At 42.5% G+C, this 22,152-nt stretch overlaps 1 protein-coding gene across 4 annotated transcripts in view; it reads right to left on the reverse strand.

Moving 5' to 3' along the window:
* Window positions 1-22,152, reverse strand: part of LOC147122633 (serine/threonine-protein phosphatase 2A 55 kDa regulatory subunit B gamma isoform) — a 493,182-nt gene that overhangs the window by 105,875 nt on the left and 365,155 nt on the right. For all 4 annotated transcript variants that reach the window (XR_015081021.1, XM_086008136.1, XM_086008120.1 and 1 more), the window contains one exon: window positions 8,260-8,424. Coding sequence is in view for 3 of the 4 variants with exons in the window: in XM_086008136.1 (XP_085864262.1) it covers window positions 8,260-8,424 (165 nt within the window). In the remaining variant the exon portion in view is untranslated. The remainder of the gene's footprint in view (window positions 1-8,259; window positions 8,425-22,152) is intronic.

Genomic DNA, 22,152 nt, shown 5'->3' on the forward strand with positions numbered 1-22,152 from the left:
GGTCTAATTGTGTCTCTGCACTCCAGTTACTAGACTCTGCAAAATATCACCCCCACAAAATTGCAATTGATCTTGTGTGAACTCATCGGCTATTAAAGTGAAGATTTTTTGCTAAATAAATTTAGAAAATACTTTTTTTCCCCCACTTTTTTGTGAATGTTCTCCCATCTCCCTCTTTGCTGTCATATACATTTCCATCCATTTCAGTTGGCTCTGGTATTTTGCCCTAGTGGCCATTCTCGAAAGGAGGATTCTTCTGGTCTCCCGCTAGAGACTGGCAGAACCTCCAGGAAAATGGCGTAAATGGCCGTTTTCAGACGTTACAATGTTTCTCTGGGAGTTCCACTCTGGCAGGGTCCCAAAAGAAGTGTGGAATTTCAGTGCCGACGTGTCGGTAGGTTATTCACCCACAGGGGCATCCAAGCGGAGCCTGATCCCGCCTGGCCCCAATATCCGCACGTGCTGTTGTAACAGGAATAGCAATCCCTGGAGCAGGAACCCTGGACAATTTTCTCTTCCTTAACTCAGAGCACAGGGCCCCTTTCCCCTTAAACATCAGCTAGAATGCAGTGTGAATAGACAGTGCGTCTGTTGCTACATCACAAACAGAAATGCAAAATACAAATGCCAAGCCAAATGCCCCGTAGAAAGGTTTGCCACATTTAGCAAAGATCCACTACTTGGCAAATATGTTTGGGGCCTGAGAAATCCATCTGTTAGGAACGTGGTGCAAACGAAGGGTTATATTAAATAATAAAGGAAAATGTGCAACACTGCCCCAGACAGAAAAATACCACAAGCTCCCCGAAAACTTGCAGTTCTACTGATTTCAGAGATTATATAAAGTCCCTGTAAAAATTCACAGCAGAGAGCTGCAAACGGCATGGTAACACTGAAAAAGCTTTTAAAGCATCAGCACCTCGATTACTGCATTTAATTTGCCTCGGTTTCTTCAAACTGTTGGAAGTTTATTGCTGTTTTCACTTTGCAGTATGGGTTCAAACTCTGCCAGAGGTAATTTATCACTGAATGGCATATTTTAAAACTCCCTTGAAAGCTAGTATAAAAATTGCATCTTTATTCAGGCTTCTGTGTCTTCTCAATATAAGGGAGCAACTTGCATACCAGGCTTGACTTTTAGGCTATTTATTAAAATGAGAACTTGATTTTCACTCCTGGTGCAGCAGCCCCACCCCCCCCCCCCGCCCCGCCCTCCGGCCAATGTTCTTCATTATTTTGAGGTACCAGTGAAAAATATAACACTTTGCCTGTTCTGCATTCCATCGTCGGAATTGAACACTCTTGGGTCAACATAGCTAAAAAGAGCATGAAGCTCCCGACACAAAGCCCCCAACAATAAGCCTTTATTCCCACCTTGGAAAAGCACCCTTTTCCATACCAGTGTGAATTATTTTCTATTTCCCACAAATAGCCATTCTTTTAAAATTCTCCAAGTGAGACTGCCAATTTACCAAGTGGTGGGTATTTATCGGCCATTGGAAACTGGATCGATACTGCCCAACTCAGTTGATGTCGGTCAGTCAACAAAGGGCTTTCGTCCCTTAGTCAAGTCGGGATTCAGACACAGGTCTGAGCTGAAAAGAAGCACATTAATTTCACCCAGCCTTGGCAGTTTTAATTTTTGATAGCTGTGTTTAAATTGGCAATTTTTTCATTGGTGACATGTACACTGGATTTTATAGGAATGAACACACCTCAATAATCACTGGAAAAGAGAATGGTGCATCTACCATTTCTTAATTCCAAGATCATAAACACCAGAGCACCTCGACAAATCTGTTCTTCGTCCCTCCCTTAAAATACACATTGGCCCAGAAATTCGGGTCCCAACGTGCAAGTACGTACGAGGTACTCGCGCGTAGGCCCAACGAAAGTGCCGGTTTCGTGCATGCACTGCGCATGCGTGGGAAACCGGCACTTCCGTTCCCCTGAAAGAAGGGGTTGACAGGTGGAACGCGTGCGCCAGAGAGGCAGCGCGTGCGCATCGAACTTACGTTTTTTTTTGCAGGTTTCTCCAGCAGCTCTTCCTGTCAAACTTATGAATGAAGCATTCCCTGCTACCATTGGCTCTCCATGGCCCACGTGATCCCAGGGGAACGCATCGAACTAATTGCGCCCCTGGGATACGCAAGCATGGCGCGCCGGGCAGCTGGAGGAGGCCCAGGATCGGAATCCCACGCGGGCCCACAGCTCAACGGCCGGCGCGCTAGGTAAGTGCAGGTCGGAGGCTTGCACCCACGGGAAGCCCCCGACTCGAATTTCTGGGCCATTATCTTAAACTTTTTGTGTAATGTTCTGCTTATTTGCAACATGCTGTTTAACATTGCATCTAAAGGATTGTTAAGCATTTAAATTTTGTTTGCACCAATAATAATTTGCATATTAAATCTGTATTCTGTTTGTGTATAGAAGTAAAATCAAATAAATTTCTGTTATTTTCAGTTCCAATCTACTCACAATGGTTAAAAAAAACCCTCTTAATTACAGATCTATTTCTACAGTACACATGTTCTACATGATTAGGGATGGATTTTTGCGCAATTTTGAATATTCAAATATTCTGTGACAAAGATTGCACTTCTGCGTGATTTCTGACATAATTGAACTACGAGACATCTTTCATTATCAGCTCTCACTCAAACTGATTGACAATAAATAAAACAAATTTTCAGAATCACAGAATCACCACAGTGCAGGTAGAGGCCATTTCGGCCCATCGAGCCTGCACCGACACATATCCCACCCGATCCCCGTAACCCCTACACCAACACATATCCCACCCTATCCCCGTAACCCCACGTATTTAATCCCCCTAACACTAAGGGTCAATTTATCATAGCCAATCAACCTAACCCGCACATCTTTGGACTGTGGGAGGAAACCGGAGCACCCGGAGGAAACCCACGCAAACACGGGGAGAATGTGCAAACTCCACACAGACAGTCGCCCGAGGCCGGATTCGAACCCGGGTCCCTGGCGCTGTGAGGCAACAGTGCTAAGGTTACTTCATCTCTGTAATTAAAGCAAACTGGAAGCAGGTGCTTTTTTTCTCCTTCCTGCTAGGGTTAATTGGGGTCTGTCAGCTTTAAGAGGATCGCTGCCTCAAATATGGTAACTAGGACAATACCTTCTATAAAACAGCTTGAAAAAGCACTTTTCTGAAGTGTGGCACAATCCAATAGCTTCAGTCTTGTCTGTGCCAAGAAATAGTCAAGCAAAACCATTTGCTACTTCAGTTAAAAATGGACACTGATGTAAAGTGGTGCTTCCTGCTTTATACACACTTTTTTCCCCCAATTGAATTAGCAAACAAATGAAAATTTAACTCCGAATTATTTCCCTCTCCTCTCAATTTTAAATAAATTTTACCCGCGTGAGGTCCCCCCCCCCCCTCCCCCGATGCGATACACTATTCTCTTGTTAAGATGATGCATGGATAACTGTTTTCAAGTCCTCTGATAACACTACTCTTAACCTAATAGCTGGAAGGTGAACAGATCTGGTCTGTGTGAATTACATTCTGAACCAATTTTGCCTGATTACGCTCCTGTGAAGCGCCTTGGGACGTTTTACTACGTTAAAGGTGCTATATAAATGCAGGTTGCTGTTATTGTTGTAACATGTACTCCATAGACCATCAGACGACTGAGCTGCATTTATAACAAGTCAAATTGAGCAGTTTCCAGGATATAATTCTGATTACAATGGATTATGATGGAGTCAGAGCCACGTCATCATGCGTGTTGAAGTTTGATGGGGATTACTGGTTCTCGTACGAACCAATAAAACCAAGCAGGAGGAAGCAGTAAGTGACTATGACAATCATTATGCTCTCAACATGATCTATATATTGTTTTAATGGCAAAGAAAACCAGGACAATATGAAGAGAAATGATACTGTGTATTGACAGCATAACTAGATGACATTAATTTATAAAAAATACATATTAAAATAAAACCCAATGAGCCACTTACTCACCATACAAGTGTTTAAGTGTGGCAATGAGTTATTCAGCCTCAAACATCTAAATGTCTCTGCCAGCTTGACCCCTTTTCATTAACCACTTTCAATCTAGTTTCTCAAAGCTGTATCCGTTACCTAGGTTTGACAAGTTGCCTAAAGTTCAGATTGGCCACTGAACCGTTTCCACTGATTCTTGTCATCCCGTGTCTCCTGCACTAATATTCAGGTTCTTTTCTTCCAAGACAGAAAGTTAATTAGGTTAATCACAATTCACAAGCAATAAGCTCAATTTAACAGCAAATATGGACGAGCCTGTTGTAAAACTGTCAGCTGATCGGCATGAATATGCAAAGAATAAAATGTGTCCAGTGAAAATGAACGATTACTTGAAGTGTTATTTTTTACATTCTCTGCCTTGTCTCATACTCTTATTGAAACCGACACACATGTGCTAATGATATTTACATGGTCACTCATTACTGCTATTTTTTTTTCTTTTGTCACCATACAGCATCAGTCAGATGTTGTATACATTGCTTGGCTGCATGAACTCTGCACTGGCTCAGTGAAACACTGCGACATTAACTGGCTATTTTCCAACTCACAGATCTGGAAAATGGACTTTAATCAATGACTACAAGACCTTATTATACCTCTAGGCACCAAATGGGGCCTACATGCCAAAGGATGTTGTATTTATGGCCATCTAAATCGTCAGGCTAGTTGAATCTCATTGTAATTCTAAGCAGCACAGTAGCCTGTGTGTGATTCACATGTTGATGATTTGCTTATTGTATTCTTGTGCTATTTGTCTGCATGAAATCAATGCTGTACTACAGAACTGGAAACGCTAAAATGTTTGTCTGATAATGGAAACATTTTCAACAAACAGTATTGAATTTTGCTTTTTTTTTTAAATCAAGAAAATGAATTTCATTTTGCTGAACTATGAACACTGTGAAATATAAATTCGATAAGGAAGACAATTCTCCTTGTTGCTGGATTAGAAGGCAGAATGTCTATCAGGAAAATAACTATTAGATGTGCCTTTTCCATCTAAAGCAAAACATAGAAATGCTACGAAGGAATTGGGGGACCCACGAGCAAAATCAGTCAAAGATAAAAATGGAAGATTGCTCTCCCACACTTCAGGACAGGATGCAAAAACAAGCTCGAGGACAAAAAAAACCCTTAAATACTGAAAATATGAAATATAAACTGGAAATATACAGCTGGACTATTAGTTCTGACAAAGGGCCTCTGCCTGAAATCACTTTGCTCCCCCACACTTCCTCGTCTCTTGGCATTTAGAAAATATTCCGATTCGTCATCCGTGGATCCAAAGCGGATGACCTCAACGTTCCCACATTGAATTTATTGATATTACTATTGTCAGTGCTCCTCTAAACTGTCCTCTTTTGTTCTCCCTAATCTGTGAATACAGCATATTCCTTGAACTTCTTCCTCTATGCACTGTGTTGAAAATCAAGACTGATTGCGTTGTCTCCTATTCTAATTCTAAGGGCTGAAATTGCCACAGTAGATGTCAGCATGGATGAGAGATTGTGGTCCTGATTCTGTGCCCCACACTTGAGTTGAGTGAGAGCTGAGGCTCTGCACCAGCAGAAACTTCTACCCCTTTCTTTCCTAGACCCTTCAAACTGTGGAATTCTTCACCTCCCTCAGTCTTCTCCTCATTGAACCTGTAGGCTTTTAAAATCAAACTTGGTGTCGCCTAATCATTACTTCCTGGTTTAACCTCATTTCTCCTCTGCTCTTTTCAATCTTACTGTTGACCTGAATGTGCTTAGCCCTTCAACTTGGTTTAACAATACACAGAATATTCTTGGGTGTTCAGTACTACTGTAATTAAAATTTGGACATATAAAGAAACTTTCATTTACACGTCACCTTTCACATCCTCAGGATGGCCCAAGGCACTTCACAACAAAAAATTACTTTTGAGATATCAGTCACCATTATGTAGGCAAATGAAGCAACCAACTTGCGCACATCAAGATCCCGCAAACAGCAATGTGACAAATCATCAAACTGTTTTGGTGTTCTAGGTTGAGGGGTAAATGTTGCCAGGACACTGACAGAACTCTCCTGCTCGTCTTCAAATAGCACTATGGTATCTTTTAGGTCTACCCGAGTTGACAGACGGGGCCTTAATTTAGCGTCTCATCCGAAAGATAATGCTGTTATATTTGCTCCAAACTTCACAGTTAAAATATTTCATGTTTTTACCATGTGGAAAACAGAATGGCCTCATCTGAAATCTTAATTAAAATATCCGGGCCCATAGTTTCACATCTATTATTTTAGGTCGGTAACTAGCACATATCAGTCCTAGTCAAAAAAGAAAGCAAGTGACATAGTCATCCCAGGCCTTTGCCAACATCTCTGTGAAATTGGTTGCTCGGAGGTGTGGAGCAGTGACCAAGGCTCTAATGTGCTCTGACCTTGTGGCACAATATCCAACAATAAAAAAACCTAATCCACCAATGGCCAACAGAAAACCGAAACAAAAAGTCACGCAAGTTCTTGCCACATTACTACCAGCATTTTCTCATGTCAAATGGTTAAAAAAAAACATATACAATAAATCGGCAAGTCCCCTCAAAACAAGTCTTTCGAAGTCTCCGAATTTTTCAGTATGAAGATAATGTGGATATCAGATTACAAATTCTATTCAGAACTCAGTTCCAAGTATTATTTTATATTTTCTACACACACACTTCAAGTAAAATGGAGTTGATATTAATGCAGAAGCGGGATCCGAGTGGGGGGTGCGATAGCGGGCATGAAGCACAGAAGATCATGGGACGTGTGGGAATGTCTGATTTCAACAGCGACGAATCATTATCATTTTACTTTTGGGTTTTGTGTCTCCAACGCGCGTGAGTGGGCATGATGTGCAGCCGCATGGCGCGATTTCACCTCGACTATTGAAAGGGTCAATGCACAGGTGGAAGTTGGCGGAGTTGGGAGCATTGTAGCAGAGAAAAGTATTTTGAGATGCAGTCAGGAAGGGCAAAGGCTGCCCGGGAAACCTGTGCAGAAGGTGTTGATTTTAAATCACTGCCAACATCTCAGGAAAGGAGCCTCATTTAAATATTATAATTATGGATCCGCCTCTCCAGAGCGGGTTACTCAGACACGGTTAAAACAGGAACAGGTGCTTTCGTGGTGGGTTGGGGTTGAATTTTGTGAATTTGATGACCCTCTCCCACCTGTTGTTGGGGGGTGGGGGGGGGGGGGGCGGAGGGGGTGCGCGGTGGTTTAAAATTACCCCAAAAGTCTCTATTATTTTAGTACTAACCCAGTCGCTCTCAATATTTATATATTTGGCAACATTCTCCAAATGTGGTCAGCTGAAGCCAAGATCGGTTTCCACCACAGCGCAGTGAAAATACAAATTCCTAATCACTAATTTCTCAATGCAGTTCAACAATTAACCACTGCTGGCTGGTGCATGTGCTGTGACAGAAGACATGCAAGCATGGAGAATGGTTCACATGGTTGTGTTTACAGTAGAACACAAGGTCGTGAAGAGAGTCGCCCAGCTCATTTGCTTGAATACTGAAGCAGGAATTTTCTCATTTTGGATCCTTCAACCCGAGTTGGAATTCACAAATAGCAGTCCATTACATACTGTAGAACTGTTTATATTAATACGAATATCTCTGTACTTTTTGTGCGTAAAGCCAACCCATGAAAGCATTGACCTCCATCCAGTGCATGGGGACAGAGTACAGAACCCAATTTGAAATTTCCTGCAAGTAAGCAGATGGCCATTCATGCCAGCATTCAGAAAGATATTGAAAACCATCAAATGGATCTATAGGTCCTGTAGTTTTAAGATCTTTCCAACCATGATGGAGGTGGACACAGCCCCTCCTCCATGGATTATTTTGTTTTCCCTGGCCCCCTAAGTGAGAGAAACCAAGAGAAATACTCAAACAACTGGGATAGCTAGAACAGGAGATGATGATCATCTTCAGGCGGGAGGCTCGGAGATCATGTTCTGCCAAATGCAGAAAAGTTGGTTGAGAGACCCGTTTGATAGGCCACATGATTTTTCCTGAACTGGACGAGTGGAATTCCCCTCCACATACAGTTGGTCAAGCTCTTGACTGAACCATTATGCGAGCGACCACAAGTTAAAATTCCAGCTGAGCAATTTGCAAACTAGCATTCTGCTGTGGGGACTCGAACATTTCAATTGAGAACCTGCAGCTGGAATTCGCGCGCGAACAAATAATGCTTACGTTTGGCGTGTTTGTCGCACAGTGCAGCCGCCCTCATGTCGCAGAGCCGCAACGTTCCTTTGCTGCTGCTGTAAACCAAGAGGTTACAGTGGTGGGGGTGGAACTCGGCTGCTGTGATCACTTCGGTTAATTCTTCCATGTCTACAGGTTTAATATCTACAATGTCTGGGTTAAAAACTTCATTAAGGAAAAACACAATGACGTCGAAAGATACTGGTTACATTAATATTTCACACGGGAGCATAAAAGTAACGCAGCATATTACGTGAACAGCGATGCTAACGTTCTTGATTTACTCGACACCGTAAGCACTTAATTGGAACTTCTGACCTAATTGTTCTGAGGGAAAGACTGGCTAATAATACAAGCGACAACCTTTATCAAGAAAATCCATTCAATTAAGTTACTGGGGTTCGTCTACTTCCTGGTTTACCTCAGCTTTTCTTCGTGCATCAGTTGACGACAAAAAAATGAGGGCCACAAAAGCACAAGCAAATTATGTTGGTTCCAGCAGGATCACAAGCTGTGGATTTATCATAATGTGATGCTTCCTAGTGTGTTTTACCTTCGTGTAACATGTTCATTTTTGAGAAAAATCCTGCTTTTTAAAGAGTTATTTGCTTGTCACATCCTTTTTCCTCCTTTCCAGAGATGGGATCGTTTCTGGCTTTACATTTGCTGACATGACCTAACAGAATCCTGTGGATTGTTGGATTCTCAGTCTTTGTTCAACTACTGAAAGAATGCAAAATGCCATTGTGTCTCTTGACACCACATTCGACCATTAAACAATACTTTCAACTCCTAAACCACTTTAAATTTCTTGGATTATTTTGGATTCCATCAGACAAGATGTTGAGAGTATAAAAAGATCCTGACAATTTATATACTGGAGTACTAAAAACTTCCAACAATGATGCACACAAGAGACAGAGCTCCAAGCAATGATACTGGTACTCTCTGTGGACTTTTTGGATAGATAGAGTGCCAAAGTGCGTCTTTCTCAGTTCTTGTGTACGTGGCATAAACATGGAGGTCTGACTTAAGTGGTAGCAGCTCTTACCATGCTGTTCCAAAGATCGACAGCCCAGCCACATCTCATCAATGTTGTAGGATGCATTCTAACATAAGCAAGCTTTTAATAAGGATTCTAGAACCAGTGATCCACATAGAATCTTGCTGTGTTTCCGTTACCTCTAAAAAAGCACCACACCAATACCTATTCAGGACCTTCCAAACCTACCAGATCATCTGAATGACATTAACATTAATTTAAAAGAATTATTATCCTGGGATGGCAGGACTGTCATATGAGGAGAGATTGGGTCGACTAGGCCTGTATTCACTTGAGTTTAGAAGAATGAGAGGGGATCTCATTGAAACGTATAAAATTCTGACAGGGCTGGACAGACTGGATGCAGGAAGGATGTTTCCCCTGACTGGGGGGTCTAGAACGAGGGGTCACAGTCTCAGAATACGGGGTAGGACATTTAGGACTGAGATGAGGAGAAATTTCTTCACTCAGAGGGTGGTGAACCTGTGGAATTCTCTACCACAGAAGGCTGTGGAGGCCAAGTCACTGAATGACCTAGAAATTCGGGTCGGGGGCTTCCCGCGGGTGCAAGCCCCCGACCTGCACTTACCTTGCGCGCCGGCCGTTGAGCTGTGGGCCCCCGTGGAATTCCGATCCTGGGTCTCCTCCAGCTGCCGGCGCACAGTGCTTGCATATCCCAGGGGCGCAGTTAGTTTGATGCGTCCCCTGGGATCACGTGGGCCATGGGGAGCCAATCGGAGCAGGGAATGCTCCATTCATAAGTCTGACAGGAAGACCTGTCAAAACTTAGAAAGACCTGTCAAAACTTAGATAACATCACTAAATCTTCAAATAAATTTTTAAAAAACCATCACATTTTTTAAATAAACTATAAATTACATGAAATAACTATTTTAAGCAATAATTTAAATTTTTGAAATTTTTTTAAATTTTCTAACAGAGCTAAAAATAAACTTACCTTTCTTTAAAGTATTTAAAAATAATAAACCTGTGGAAAAAATGTTTTAATTTTAATTATTTCACCACTTACCTTGTAAAAAGCAGGCCTTACACCTGCTTTTTAGATGTCTAACTTCTGGAGACTTACCTTCCTGGTAAAACCTGCAAAAAAAAAACTAAGTTCGATGCGCACGCGCAGCCTCTCCTGCGCACGCGTTCAACCTCTGAACCCCTGCTTTCAGGGGGAACGGAAGTGCCGGTTTCCCGCGCATGCGCAGTGCATGTAGGAAACCGGCACTTCCATTGGGGTTACGGGCGAGTACCCCGTGCGTACTCACCCGTGGAGACCCGAATTTCTGGGCCAATATGTTTAAGGAGATAGATAGATTTCTAGACGCAAAAGGCGTCAAGGGATATGGGGAGAGAGCGGGAATATGGTATTGAGATAGAGGATCAGCCATGATGATACTGAATGGCAGAGCAGGCTCGAAGGGCCAAATGGCCTACTCCTGCTCCTATTTTTTTTTCTGTTGTAGTGCAATATAAGTTGACCAAAGAATTTTGTACTTAACAAGTACAAATTATTTATCAATAAACATTCAATGACATGACAGTTGCAAATCCTGCAGAGTGAACACGTTGACAGCAGTTAGCATGCTGCTGGAACCCAGTAACACAAACAGCACCATAACAAAATCAAGCCACCATAAAAGGGATTAAAAAGAAAAGACTTACATTTACTTTCATGACTTCAGGACGTCCCAAAATTCAGATATTTATTATGAAAACACATCTGGCAGTGACTTCAAAGCAGTAATCTAATCTCAGATTTTAGAAACAGTTATTAACTGCTCAAATCTTTGCTCAGGAGTTAGAGAGCCAGCTGAATACCATTTTGTAAATATCCATTGCTCTCTGGATTAAATTTTGAAATAACCTTGCCCCAAAAGCATGTAACACTATCAGAAAGCCATGCCAACATACTATTTGTAACACTGCATGCCCCTAAGCCAATGTAAAATTTTGAGGAAAAAAAATTAAATGAACACATCCAGTCTCAACGAGTGATATTTAGACTGACAATATACCTGAAACACAATACCGCTAACTGATAGATTTCAATCTATACATGTTGCAGCCATTTGAAGGGATTTACTGACTGGTTCAGCTGCAAGACTCGCACACAATAGGAAAAATATTGCATTCGTTTTCCATTTGTGGCTGTAAGATTTTCACTGCAAGGTAGTGCACCTTGGGCACCCATAGCTTCCATGAAGTTATCCAATTAAACTGTAAGGGCACATAATGGATTTCTTCCACTCTGATGTATTTCAGTCAAGACCAATCGCTGCTTTGTTTTATATAAAGAGTAAGGAAACATTTACAGATTTTTTTTTTTTTTTTTTGAGGGGGGAAGAATGGTTAGAGGATGAAACATTAAACAACTGCTTTCTAAATAATCACATCATTCCTCAATCAAATACCAACAAATCCATAGTGACCATTCTCCATCACCGATTCCCCACAGGAATTAATTAAGATGTTCTCCATGGAAGATAATAATTATTTCAACAATTAGGAAGCGAGATAATTGAAAAATTGGAACAAAAAGCATGGTTTGTAAGAAAGCATGTTCTGTACAGTCACCTGTGTTGCCAAACTGAGCTCGACACCACTGGTGCTACAATGAGGAGCAGTCAATTAAGATTATTTGGAATAATTGTATGACCACATGGTTTAATATTTACATTTTAAAAAAACCTGTAGCATCTTAAAATACACAATGTAACAAGTTTTATAGAAGCAGTGTGAATTATCAAAAATTGATATTATGATTCTTCAAAGCACAAAAATTGCTACTTGACCAAATTACCTCATGACGCAACAATAGAGCACAACAAATTTACTAAATTCCATCCTCATAGGACACCCCTCACATCCCAGGAATCAATCTAGTGAACCTACGTTGCACTCCCTTCGAAGGCATGTATGTCCTTTCTCATATAAGGAGACCAAAACTGTGCACAGTACTCCAGGTGCGGTCTCACCAAAGCCCTGTCCAATTGGAGTAAGATTTCCCTACTCTTCCACTCCAACCCCCCATGCAATAAAGGCCAACATGCCACTTGCCATCCTAATTGCTTGCTGTACCTGCATGCTAACTTTGTGTTTCCTGTAAAAGGACACCCAGGTCCTCCTGAACACCAACATTTAATAGTGTCTCACTATTTAAAAAATATTCTGTTTTTCTATTCTTCCGCCCAAAGTGAATAACATCACATTTTCCCACATAATACTCCATCTGCCACCTTATTGCCCACTCACTTAACCTGTCGATATCCCTTTGCAGGCTCTTTGTGTCCTCCTCACAGCTTACTTTCCCACCCAGCTTTGTATCATCAGCAAACTTGGATATATTGCACTCGATCCCTTCATCTAAGTCATTAATATAGGTCATAAATAGCAGAGACCCAAGCACTGATCCTTGCGGCACCCCACTAGTTACAGCCAGCCAATCTGAAAATGACCCGTTTATCCCAACTCTCTGTTTTCTGTCCATTAACCAATCCTCTATCCATGCCAATATATTACCCCCAACCCCTTATCTTGTGTAGCAGTGTGACTGGAGGATGGACTAATGGAGGGCATGTGGGGGCAGGGTGGTTCGCGGCAGGAGGTCATGTGATGAAACCTCCGGGAATACACCCAACCAGAGTTGGCGACCCTAACGGACTGCCACACAGTGATGGCATCATGAAAAGCCCATCCACACACTCAGCATTTTAAATTTCAAACTTTTCAGACTCGGCTCTGCCCATGTGTGTACCCAGGCATGCATAAAGCTCTCTCCGAAACAGTAGATTTAAAATTCCAGCCACGCAGTAGCTCTAATTAATTAGGTACGTGCTGGCTGGAACCTGCAGATACTGGACTCAGACTGGTAGCTGCACCCAAAGAAAATAAACTACCTTGTTGTGATGCTGATACACTTCCATCTTTGACGGTTGGGCCTTTTCAACAGAAAACAAAAGTGGGAGAAGCCAGTAAGCAGCACACGATGTGTGTGTGAGTTTATGAGTATATCTCTGCCAATAGCTCATATTAAAGTGATGTGACAGGCAGTGTCACAGCTCCAAGCTCTCATCACGACACAGGTTAGTGGTCAACATCTGTGTTTGATGCAAAGCAGCTTTATGTTGTTCATTGGTGCCAACTGTCAGCCACCTCAGCTCATGTCTGAATGAAAAACCAACCACAATTACAACTAGAAATGTAGAAACATTTTTTATTAAAAAAAAAAAAAAATTCTAAATGCAACCACCTCGTCACAGCTGAAAAAAACCCCATTGGACACACCTCCATATTTTCTCAAAATTATATTAGCAAATTCCACTTTCTTAAAAAGCAACGTTGCATAACTAGACATTAACGAGATTTTTTTTTTTTTTTTAAAAACAGGAACGGTGGAAATTTTCTTTAAAGCTGGAAATGCACAGGTCACTTGGCATCTGAAAGAAAAAGACAGGTTCAAAATTTGGCCGTGACCCTCATCAAAACTGATGAAGCGTCTGTTATGGGGTCACAGCTGAATGCTTAACCCGCCTGTCAATTTCAAATGCTGCTTTGCATTGCCAGCCTTTGCAGAGGCAACATTAACATTATCTAAACAGTAAGTGTTCTTCCAGGTTATTCGGATTTATAATTGTGGAAGAAATATCCTGTAACAAAGCAGCCAACACTAGGAGACCTCTGTCTGCTCTCTACAAGTGAGATTTGACCTGAATATATGCAAGTGAAAGGCAGTGGAAAAATGCAATGTGTTCGCCATCTGCACTACTTAACCCTGGCTCAACACTTAAATGGCAAACTGCTTTTATGATTGAATATCTGATTAGGTATAAAATCAAATGGACCACACCATTTATAATTTACCATGTCAAATGTCTCCTTCCTGCCAAGGGACTGAGCGGTGAGCAGTCTTGCATATTGACACAGTGGCCAAGGAGCAGCAAAGTCCATGATCCCAGGTATGAAGAGAAACTGCAGCAATTATCACCCTACTGCACTGCAAATTCTGCAGCCACATGCACTCATTCCCACTGGGACCTGCTTCCGTTGTAAAAAAAAACATTAAAAAAAAAGGACTTCTATCTTTTCTTTTTACTGAAATGAATATTCCAATCATTTCACAACTAATGTCAAAAGAAAATGAGCCAGGCTTTCATTTCCCAGCCATCATTTTGTTCAACTATAATCTCCCAACACAAGATAATGAGGTTGTGTTATAAAGCGCCTTGGGTTTTCTTCAGATGTGATGTGCAGATTCTACTGTGCTGCTTGCTAGTAGGGATAGTTCTGCTTTAATAAATTGTAGGCAATTTGGACACAGATTTGTAACTCACTCAGAATCCAGTCATCTGAAAACACACCCTTCCAAACCTCTGGAGGTGCAAATGTTGTCATGTTCTAAACACAAGGAGTTGAAATAATAAATAAGGTATTCAGTGTTTGATTACTAATCAGCAAGGGTCAACTAGGGGAAAAAAGCTGCTACTACTTCAGTCTCCAGTGGAGGCCTAGCCTATTCAAAGTGGATGTATAGTGTAATGCTAAACATTGGGACTGGATATGATCAGAGCTCCAACACAGATTTACTGTGACTGTAAGTAATTAAGACAAGGTTAATGAAATATATGGTGGACATAGGATTTCTCAGTGACTAGTCACCAACCACTTCTCAATAAATCGGCAGTGATCACAGTAAATCCTGATCATACATCAATCTCACAGAGAGTAATGGCAGTATTCAGCACCAGCACAGACTGCTACTGATGCACAAAAAATAAACCTAAAAATCACACACACAGCAGATGATGGGCTGATCACAAGCATACATTCTACTCTAAGGTTTAGGAGGATTATGTTTTTCTTGTCTTGCCAATATTCTCCCATTTTTTGAGGGGACTGACTGATGCTGGTGCAGGTTTCCATGGGCATTAGGGGTCCAAGTGGTATTCTTCATGTGCAGGTATACATTCCGCTACATGGTAGGTGACTGAACCATGGGGGAAACGTTATAACTCAGCCCATTCCCATCGTCGTCTGACACTCACATGAGCACTTTCCAGAAGGGATTACTACAAAGTGAGCAGGAGCACAATCTTGGCTGGTTTTCCCCTCCTTTCAGATTTATGCAACTATAGAATAGAATATGCTGTCCAGTTAGTGAATAACTGGAGAACAACTGCTGTGGATTAGAGAAGACAAACACAGGGCTGGATTTTCATTCAGCAGTCGGGAAGGAGGCGGGACTACAACTTTCAGGTTTTAGTCCCACCTCCAGCGAGATGCGGCCAATCCACGCGATTTTCCCTTGATTGACCTTGTTAGCCTGCCCAGTGGGCTCAGCAGGCCAAATAAGGGCCACCCGGCAACAGGTGACGGCACAGACTGAAATTTCATCTGTCAAGAGGTGTTGACAGATGAAATATCAGTGTTTCACAGCTGTTTGAAGCTGTCAAACACTGACAGTCTGACTTCTAACCCGAGTCCTTCTCCACAGACTCAGTTAGAAATTTCACCGGCACTGTAAGCTGCAGGCTGTCACTTTTGACAGATCGCAACCATTTTGCTTTCAGTGCCGGCTGAATGATGGACTCCCGAAGCCTAAAGGAAGAAAGGCTGTTAAGGTAAGTACAGGTAATTTACACACTTTAGACACACCAAACACACTTACCTTTGCACTCATACACCCATCACTCACCTGAACACCAACATCCTGACCCCTCCAAGTCCTTCAACCCGACGGCCCGCTTGCTCTAACCTGGCGTGGTTTGGAGCCGTCGGGAATCCCACACGACACCCCTCAAAATAGGGATTAGGCTAAAAACTGCCCGTTAACTACCTGTTAATTGGCACTAATCCCTTCCCACCTCGGGTCGGCGGGTCCCAGTGCGGGGCGGGTACCCGCCTCCTTTGAAACTTACGTGGAGGCGGGTTTTGGGCGGGATGGTGTCGGGACCCCCCGAATTCGGGATTTTTGCCCCCGCACGCCTAAAAGCCCGCCTCACGGCACACTGAAAATCTAGGCCTTAGTATTTGGTGGTGGATGTGGTGTTAGTGAATGGAATAATGCAAGGTCTCTACCTCAGCAGGTTTCCTCACCTTGAGATGCAGTACACGTCTACCCCAGAGTAAAGTTAACAATTGAAGAGCATAACTAGAGTCCATCAATATAAGATAGTCACCAAGAAATCCAACAGGGAATTCAGAAGAAACTTCTTTACCCAAAGAGTGGTGAGAATGTGGAACTTGCTACCACAGGGAGTGGTTGAGGCGAATAGTACAGATGCATTTAAGGGGAGGCTAGACAAGCATATGAGGGAGAAGGGAATAGAGAGTTATGCTGACAGATTTAGATGAGGAAAGATGGGAGGAGGCTTGTGTGGAGCATAAACGCCGGCATAGACTGGTTGGGCCGAATGCCTGTTTCTGTGCCGTATATCCTATGTAATTCTAGGTAATCCTATGTAATCATAGAACACAGAAAGAATGCATCAATCCCGTGAGGCAAGTACTGAAAGATTCCAAGTGTACAGCAGAAAAGCCTCCAGTTAAGTGTATTTCTCTGAATGTATTAACATTAATGTTTAGAGTAAAGCTTCTAAAGCCCCCTCTAATTTTGCCAGTTTAGAGGAATCAACAAAGGCAAATTTTTCCTGTTTCAGCTACCACTATTTAGATTTAGTGTACACACAATGTGCAAAACAGAAAACTGCAGATACCTCTATCACCCAATTTAGTGAGGTAGCTTATTTTCTCCAAGTTAAATTTCTTGAGAGTTCTGTTTTAATGGGTACTTCTACAGAACCCCATACATATACTAGCCTAAGATAACAGTCACTGATTGCAGCTCTTCCCGAGGTGATCCAGCACACAGTTCAGAAGCCTGGGGTGCATGGATGCCATGGCAACTTTCATGAACTCTCAACAATTATAGCAGAATTCGCCAACATTCTCCTGAAAAATATATTTAAGTGACACTTATGAAAATAATCTCCTAGGGTTTATCACTAACCGTGCCTAATTTAAAATGTCCCAAATTATACAAATCAAACTTGTACCAACATGAAAGCAGCCTTTCAGGAACAGGACTCGCACCGTTATTTTTTTGGTCAGTATTAACCTCATAATGCCAAGACCATCCAAACCAAACTTGCAGAGCTATGGGGAACGAGCGGGGGAACGTGACTAATTGATAGCTCTTTCAGAGAGCCGGCACAGGCACGATGGACCAAATGGCCTCCTTCTGTGCTGTGTGATTCTATGAGGAAATGTGACCGAAAATAGCCTATAACATATTGTCTAATTGGAAAAGCATTTGGCAAATCTGATTTTATTTGCTTCCAAACATACAATAAAATGACATAAACCCCACTAAAATGCATTACTGTTATTTCTTGGGTGCTATACATTCACAGTAAAATTAATGCATGACCTTCGGGTTATTTTTATACAGACAGTCCCATTTTAAGAACAGCACACAAAGGATCATAAAACTGGCTACTAAAGTAACTAAAAAAATCCGTTAAACCTACGCAGTTCCACTTCAAGACTGGCTCCATAGAATTACTCTGCCAAAAATCAATGCTTCTCACAACTGGCAGCAAATTTATTCCCACGTCAAGAATCCTGACCCCAGATTTTGATACAACAGTTCAATTTTCTTTTAGTGACATGAGTAAATGGTCTACAATACATAATCCTGCTTCGCTCCTTTCTAAAGAACCGTCATCCTCTCAGCTCATTTTAATGCACACTGTGGCTCACTTCCACATAACAAAATTAATCTCTCGGGAATATTGGAAACTGCAGTTCACCATTAATGGATGCTACGAAGGCCAGGTCCACATTCATCAGAATATAAAATGACCACTTTAGACTTTCAATGGTTTAGGATGAGTACACAGTGGGAAGAGTAACATGATTGCCATGGAAACACAGTACTTTCCCCCACTTCTTTTGCCAGTACTCTGAAAGCAGCACTTATCAGTGCATTGCCAAAAAAGTGTAATTTTACCAACCCTCAATTGATAATGACCTGCATTCTATGACAATGCGGCTTTGCTGCAAGCCATTTTAGATTGAACAGTAGTAATGAGACCTCAGTTCCAAGCTCTCTTCTGGGCATTCTTATGCAGGAAAGCCACTGCCACACTGTACTTACCAGTTGTGGTAGTTTTCAACACAAAAGTACTAGGATGGAATAAACCAGCCTCCACTTAGATTTTCAAGTTGATATGATCCAAGGTGACTCTAGCTTGTCAAACTCAGACTTGAATTTCATACCGCTACCTCTGTAGAATCAGTGAAAAGGCGACAGTCTGTCTTATTGGCAAGTGGCTTTTGACAGGGCTAGGTTTGCCTTTCTTGAAAGTAAAAATTGCCTCTTCCTCTCTTACTACCAGACAAATGTAAGAAGTTGATTAAAGATATAGTTGCCGTTCAACCCAATTAAACTAGCTGGACCACCCATGTTCAGGAGGCAACAGTCCCCACATCCCTAAAAAAAAATTCCATATACTGGTAAGCCTAAAAAGGATTGTGAAACAGACGGGGGATTTTTAACCCTGCAAAACAGATGGATTTGGGTCAGGTGGGATGTAAAAATGTTAAAAATCTCAAACCCGAACCCAACCCACCTCGAAGGGAGGTGAGGACTGCTGTGTGGAATACCTTTACCCCAGCCCACCAAATTAACCTGCTTTCCCCTATATTTAGCAGGACCTGAGATTGCAAAACTGCCCCCCCAGCCCCCGCCTCTCCATTAATATTGGGGCCAGAATCTCTGGTAATAGCAACTTATCAATTCGAATATATTACTACCAGGCACATGAATATAGATTTTATTGAAAAGAGTGAATTGTTCAATTACATTTATTCTTGCTTGCCTGTCTTTTAAATACGTTTTTTTAATGACTACTGTGCAGCAGATTGACAATCAATCCATTTGCTCTGTAGTAACTGACTAAATTGACAAAGCAACCACTTTTAATGCTGAAAAATACACAAGCTTTAAGTGGTGCAGCTAATTAGGTCTACGGCTTCTCAAGCATATTTGTGAGGATAGTGGTTTCTTTGAAAGACCTTTCACAACATGCACTTGATGATCATGATTCAGTAAAGGAAGTAGAATTACTGGTGGGACACCACCTTTGAACAAGGGCATTTCGATCTCTATAAACTCCTACACACTGTGTCCAACTATAATATACCAGTGGCCTTAGATTTTCAAATGGTTTCACGTTATATTTTTTGGATGGCAAATCGATTAGTCATAAAGCTTTAGGGCGAGAAATTGGGTGCCTTTACACCTCCTGTTAGGGGCGCTAACGGGGTGCAAATGGCTTTGCGACCGGGCGCGGCGCTGACATCGACTCCCGTCATATTCGGCGGGAGTTTCGCGGCGACGCTACAGCGTTACACCCTGATCCCCTTCGCCTGGAGATCGTGACGTCATCACCGTGCGCATCGCCCCGGACCCGAAATTGACTTTCGCCCCGTGCAGCGTCGCCAGTCGAAAACACCGACAGCTGCAGGAGGCGTGCATTGGGCGGCCGGCCGCTTAGGGGGCGATGATTAAAGGCGAGGTGGCCGAGGTATGTAAAAAAAAAACTTACCTTTCATGTTGAAGTTTTTTTCGTGGGTTCCTGCCCACAATCCATCAGCCCGGCACTCTGCTCGAGTGCCAGGCTGATCGTGCGGGATGGTGGCTGCCTTGGTGGTCCAGGTAGGTACTTTCTATACTGCAGAGCCTGCAGCGATGGCCCTTCCTTTTAAGAGAGGGATGGAGTCTTTGAACGCGGCAGCGCTGCATGGCCAAGTGTGCAACGCTGCTGGAGTCTCCGCCCTGCCTGCTGCCGATTGCGCTCCAAGAAGGAAGTGGCGTGCTGGAGCGCAAACCCGAATTTTTGAGAAGTTTAGAAACATTAACGCCTGGCGTTAATTTTATCACCTTTTCAAGTGTTAGTGCCCCAAATGGGGCGATCCCCAATTTCACCCCCTTAGGGTCGAACATACCTTACCTGATAGATCCCACCTCATTCCTTTCCCATTCCTTTCCTTTCTCTAAAATGTTGTTTTACCTTTTCATTCCAACAACAATAATGGCAGACAAAAACAAATCTAATAAAGAAAAAATAAAACTGCATCTGGAAAAATTATCTGGTTTCCCCGCCAGCCTCATCAAAATGTACAATTGGGAATGTGAACATTTTATTACAATTGTTAATAACTACATTTTCTGTTTAAAATTAAAGTTCTGAGCTGATCTTTGGTGTAGAATTAACATGCATGTTTTCTGAATGGTTAATGGAGCATTAGAGTACACAAGGTCGTGAAAGGCGCTATATAAATGCAAGTCTTTCTTTTTTCTTTTAAAGTATACTGCAGTGTATAGCCAGAAAACCCTTATCCTCTCCTGAAACCACTTCCAGTACACGGATCTATGGATGACACAGCTGCTTAAAAGAATCTAGTCAAGACAATAAGCAGAAATGTGCTGTAACATCACTCAAGATCAGCAGTACTAATTTTCTTTGAGTTGACCCATGGCAACTTCAATCAGCAGGGTAAAATTGATTAATTTGGGCATTTCCATAGAGACATGCAATCTGAAAAGAAACCAAACATCAGCAAAAATCGGGATTCAAACTCGGGTCTCCTAATGGAGAATCGACTTTGACGGAAAAGAAAATCAGGCAGGGCGTGTAACGGGTGCCCGATCATTACCACCTGTTCTGCGCTACCAACAAAGTTTAATTTTAACCCCTGCATGTCTGTTATGTTCCTTAAGGTTTAAAGGCACTCTGCCTCATCAATACTGTCGCTTACACTATAGTCAGCAGCAGAAGCGAGTAGTGCTTGACGTAGTTTTCTCGGCGATTGATTTTGCTGGTGTCCATTTTCAGCATTTAATGTTTAATTTTGAATAAAATATGACAGATGTAATCAAAAGGTAAATGTGATTCAAAATCAAATCTGTAACAACAAAATTGAAAATACTGCAAAAAGAAAATGGATTAGTGAGCTATTGTTATCCACTACCATCTTATGTTACAGGTAGACTATCCTTTATCCGAACTTCCAAAAACCGAAAGTTTTTCGTTCAGCGTAAGTCGTGCGCAGGGCAGAGGATCACAGAGTTCCCTCCTGGGTAGGAGATTGCAGGCCGAGCCGGGCAGTGTGAAGGAGGTACCGGGAGAGTGAACCCAACAATACAGCAGCCGGTCCGATAGCTGCAGCGGCCCGTCCGATATTCTTTTCTCCCCCGACCCGACCGATATTCTTTTCTCCCCCAACGACACCCGACCCGACCTGTCCGATATTCTTCTCTCCCGACCCGACCCGCGGCCCGTCCGATATTCTTTTCTCCCCCCGGACCCCGCCCCCCCCACCGCCCCCCATCCCCCGGGCCCCCCCCCGACCCCGACCCCCCCCCCGACCTGAACCGCGGCCCGTCCGATATTCTTTTCTCCCCCCCCCACCCGACCTGATTTGCGGGCCAGCTTAGTAGGAGTCAGCCGATATCCGGCTTTCCAGAGAAGCAGGAAGGGGAATGAGACACGGAACAGTCGCAAGAGGTAGCCTGAACTTTTAAAATTTATATTAAATACAAATTTCCCAGTCTTATAATAATACCTTCTGAAATCCGAAAAATTCCGAAAACCGAAACTCAGCTGGTCCCAAGGCTTTCGGATAAGGGATAGTGTACCTGTATTACAATCCTTCAGCTTCAGAGGGCCCTCTACCTCAGCCCCAAAGTAAATTTTCACACTTTTAACACCAATCATTTTAGATCTGTGAATGTAAAACATTATTTTGAAATTATATCTATCAGG

Source organism: Somniosus microcephalus, chromosome 2, assembly GCF_052327205.1.
Source record: "Somniosus microcephalus isolate GS21.2 chromosome 2, FLI_Smic_1.0, whole genome shotgun sequence".
Lineage (NCBI taxonomy): Eukaryota > Metazoa > Chordata > Chondrichthyes > Squaliformes > Somniosidae > Somniosus > Somniosus microcephalus.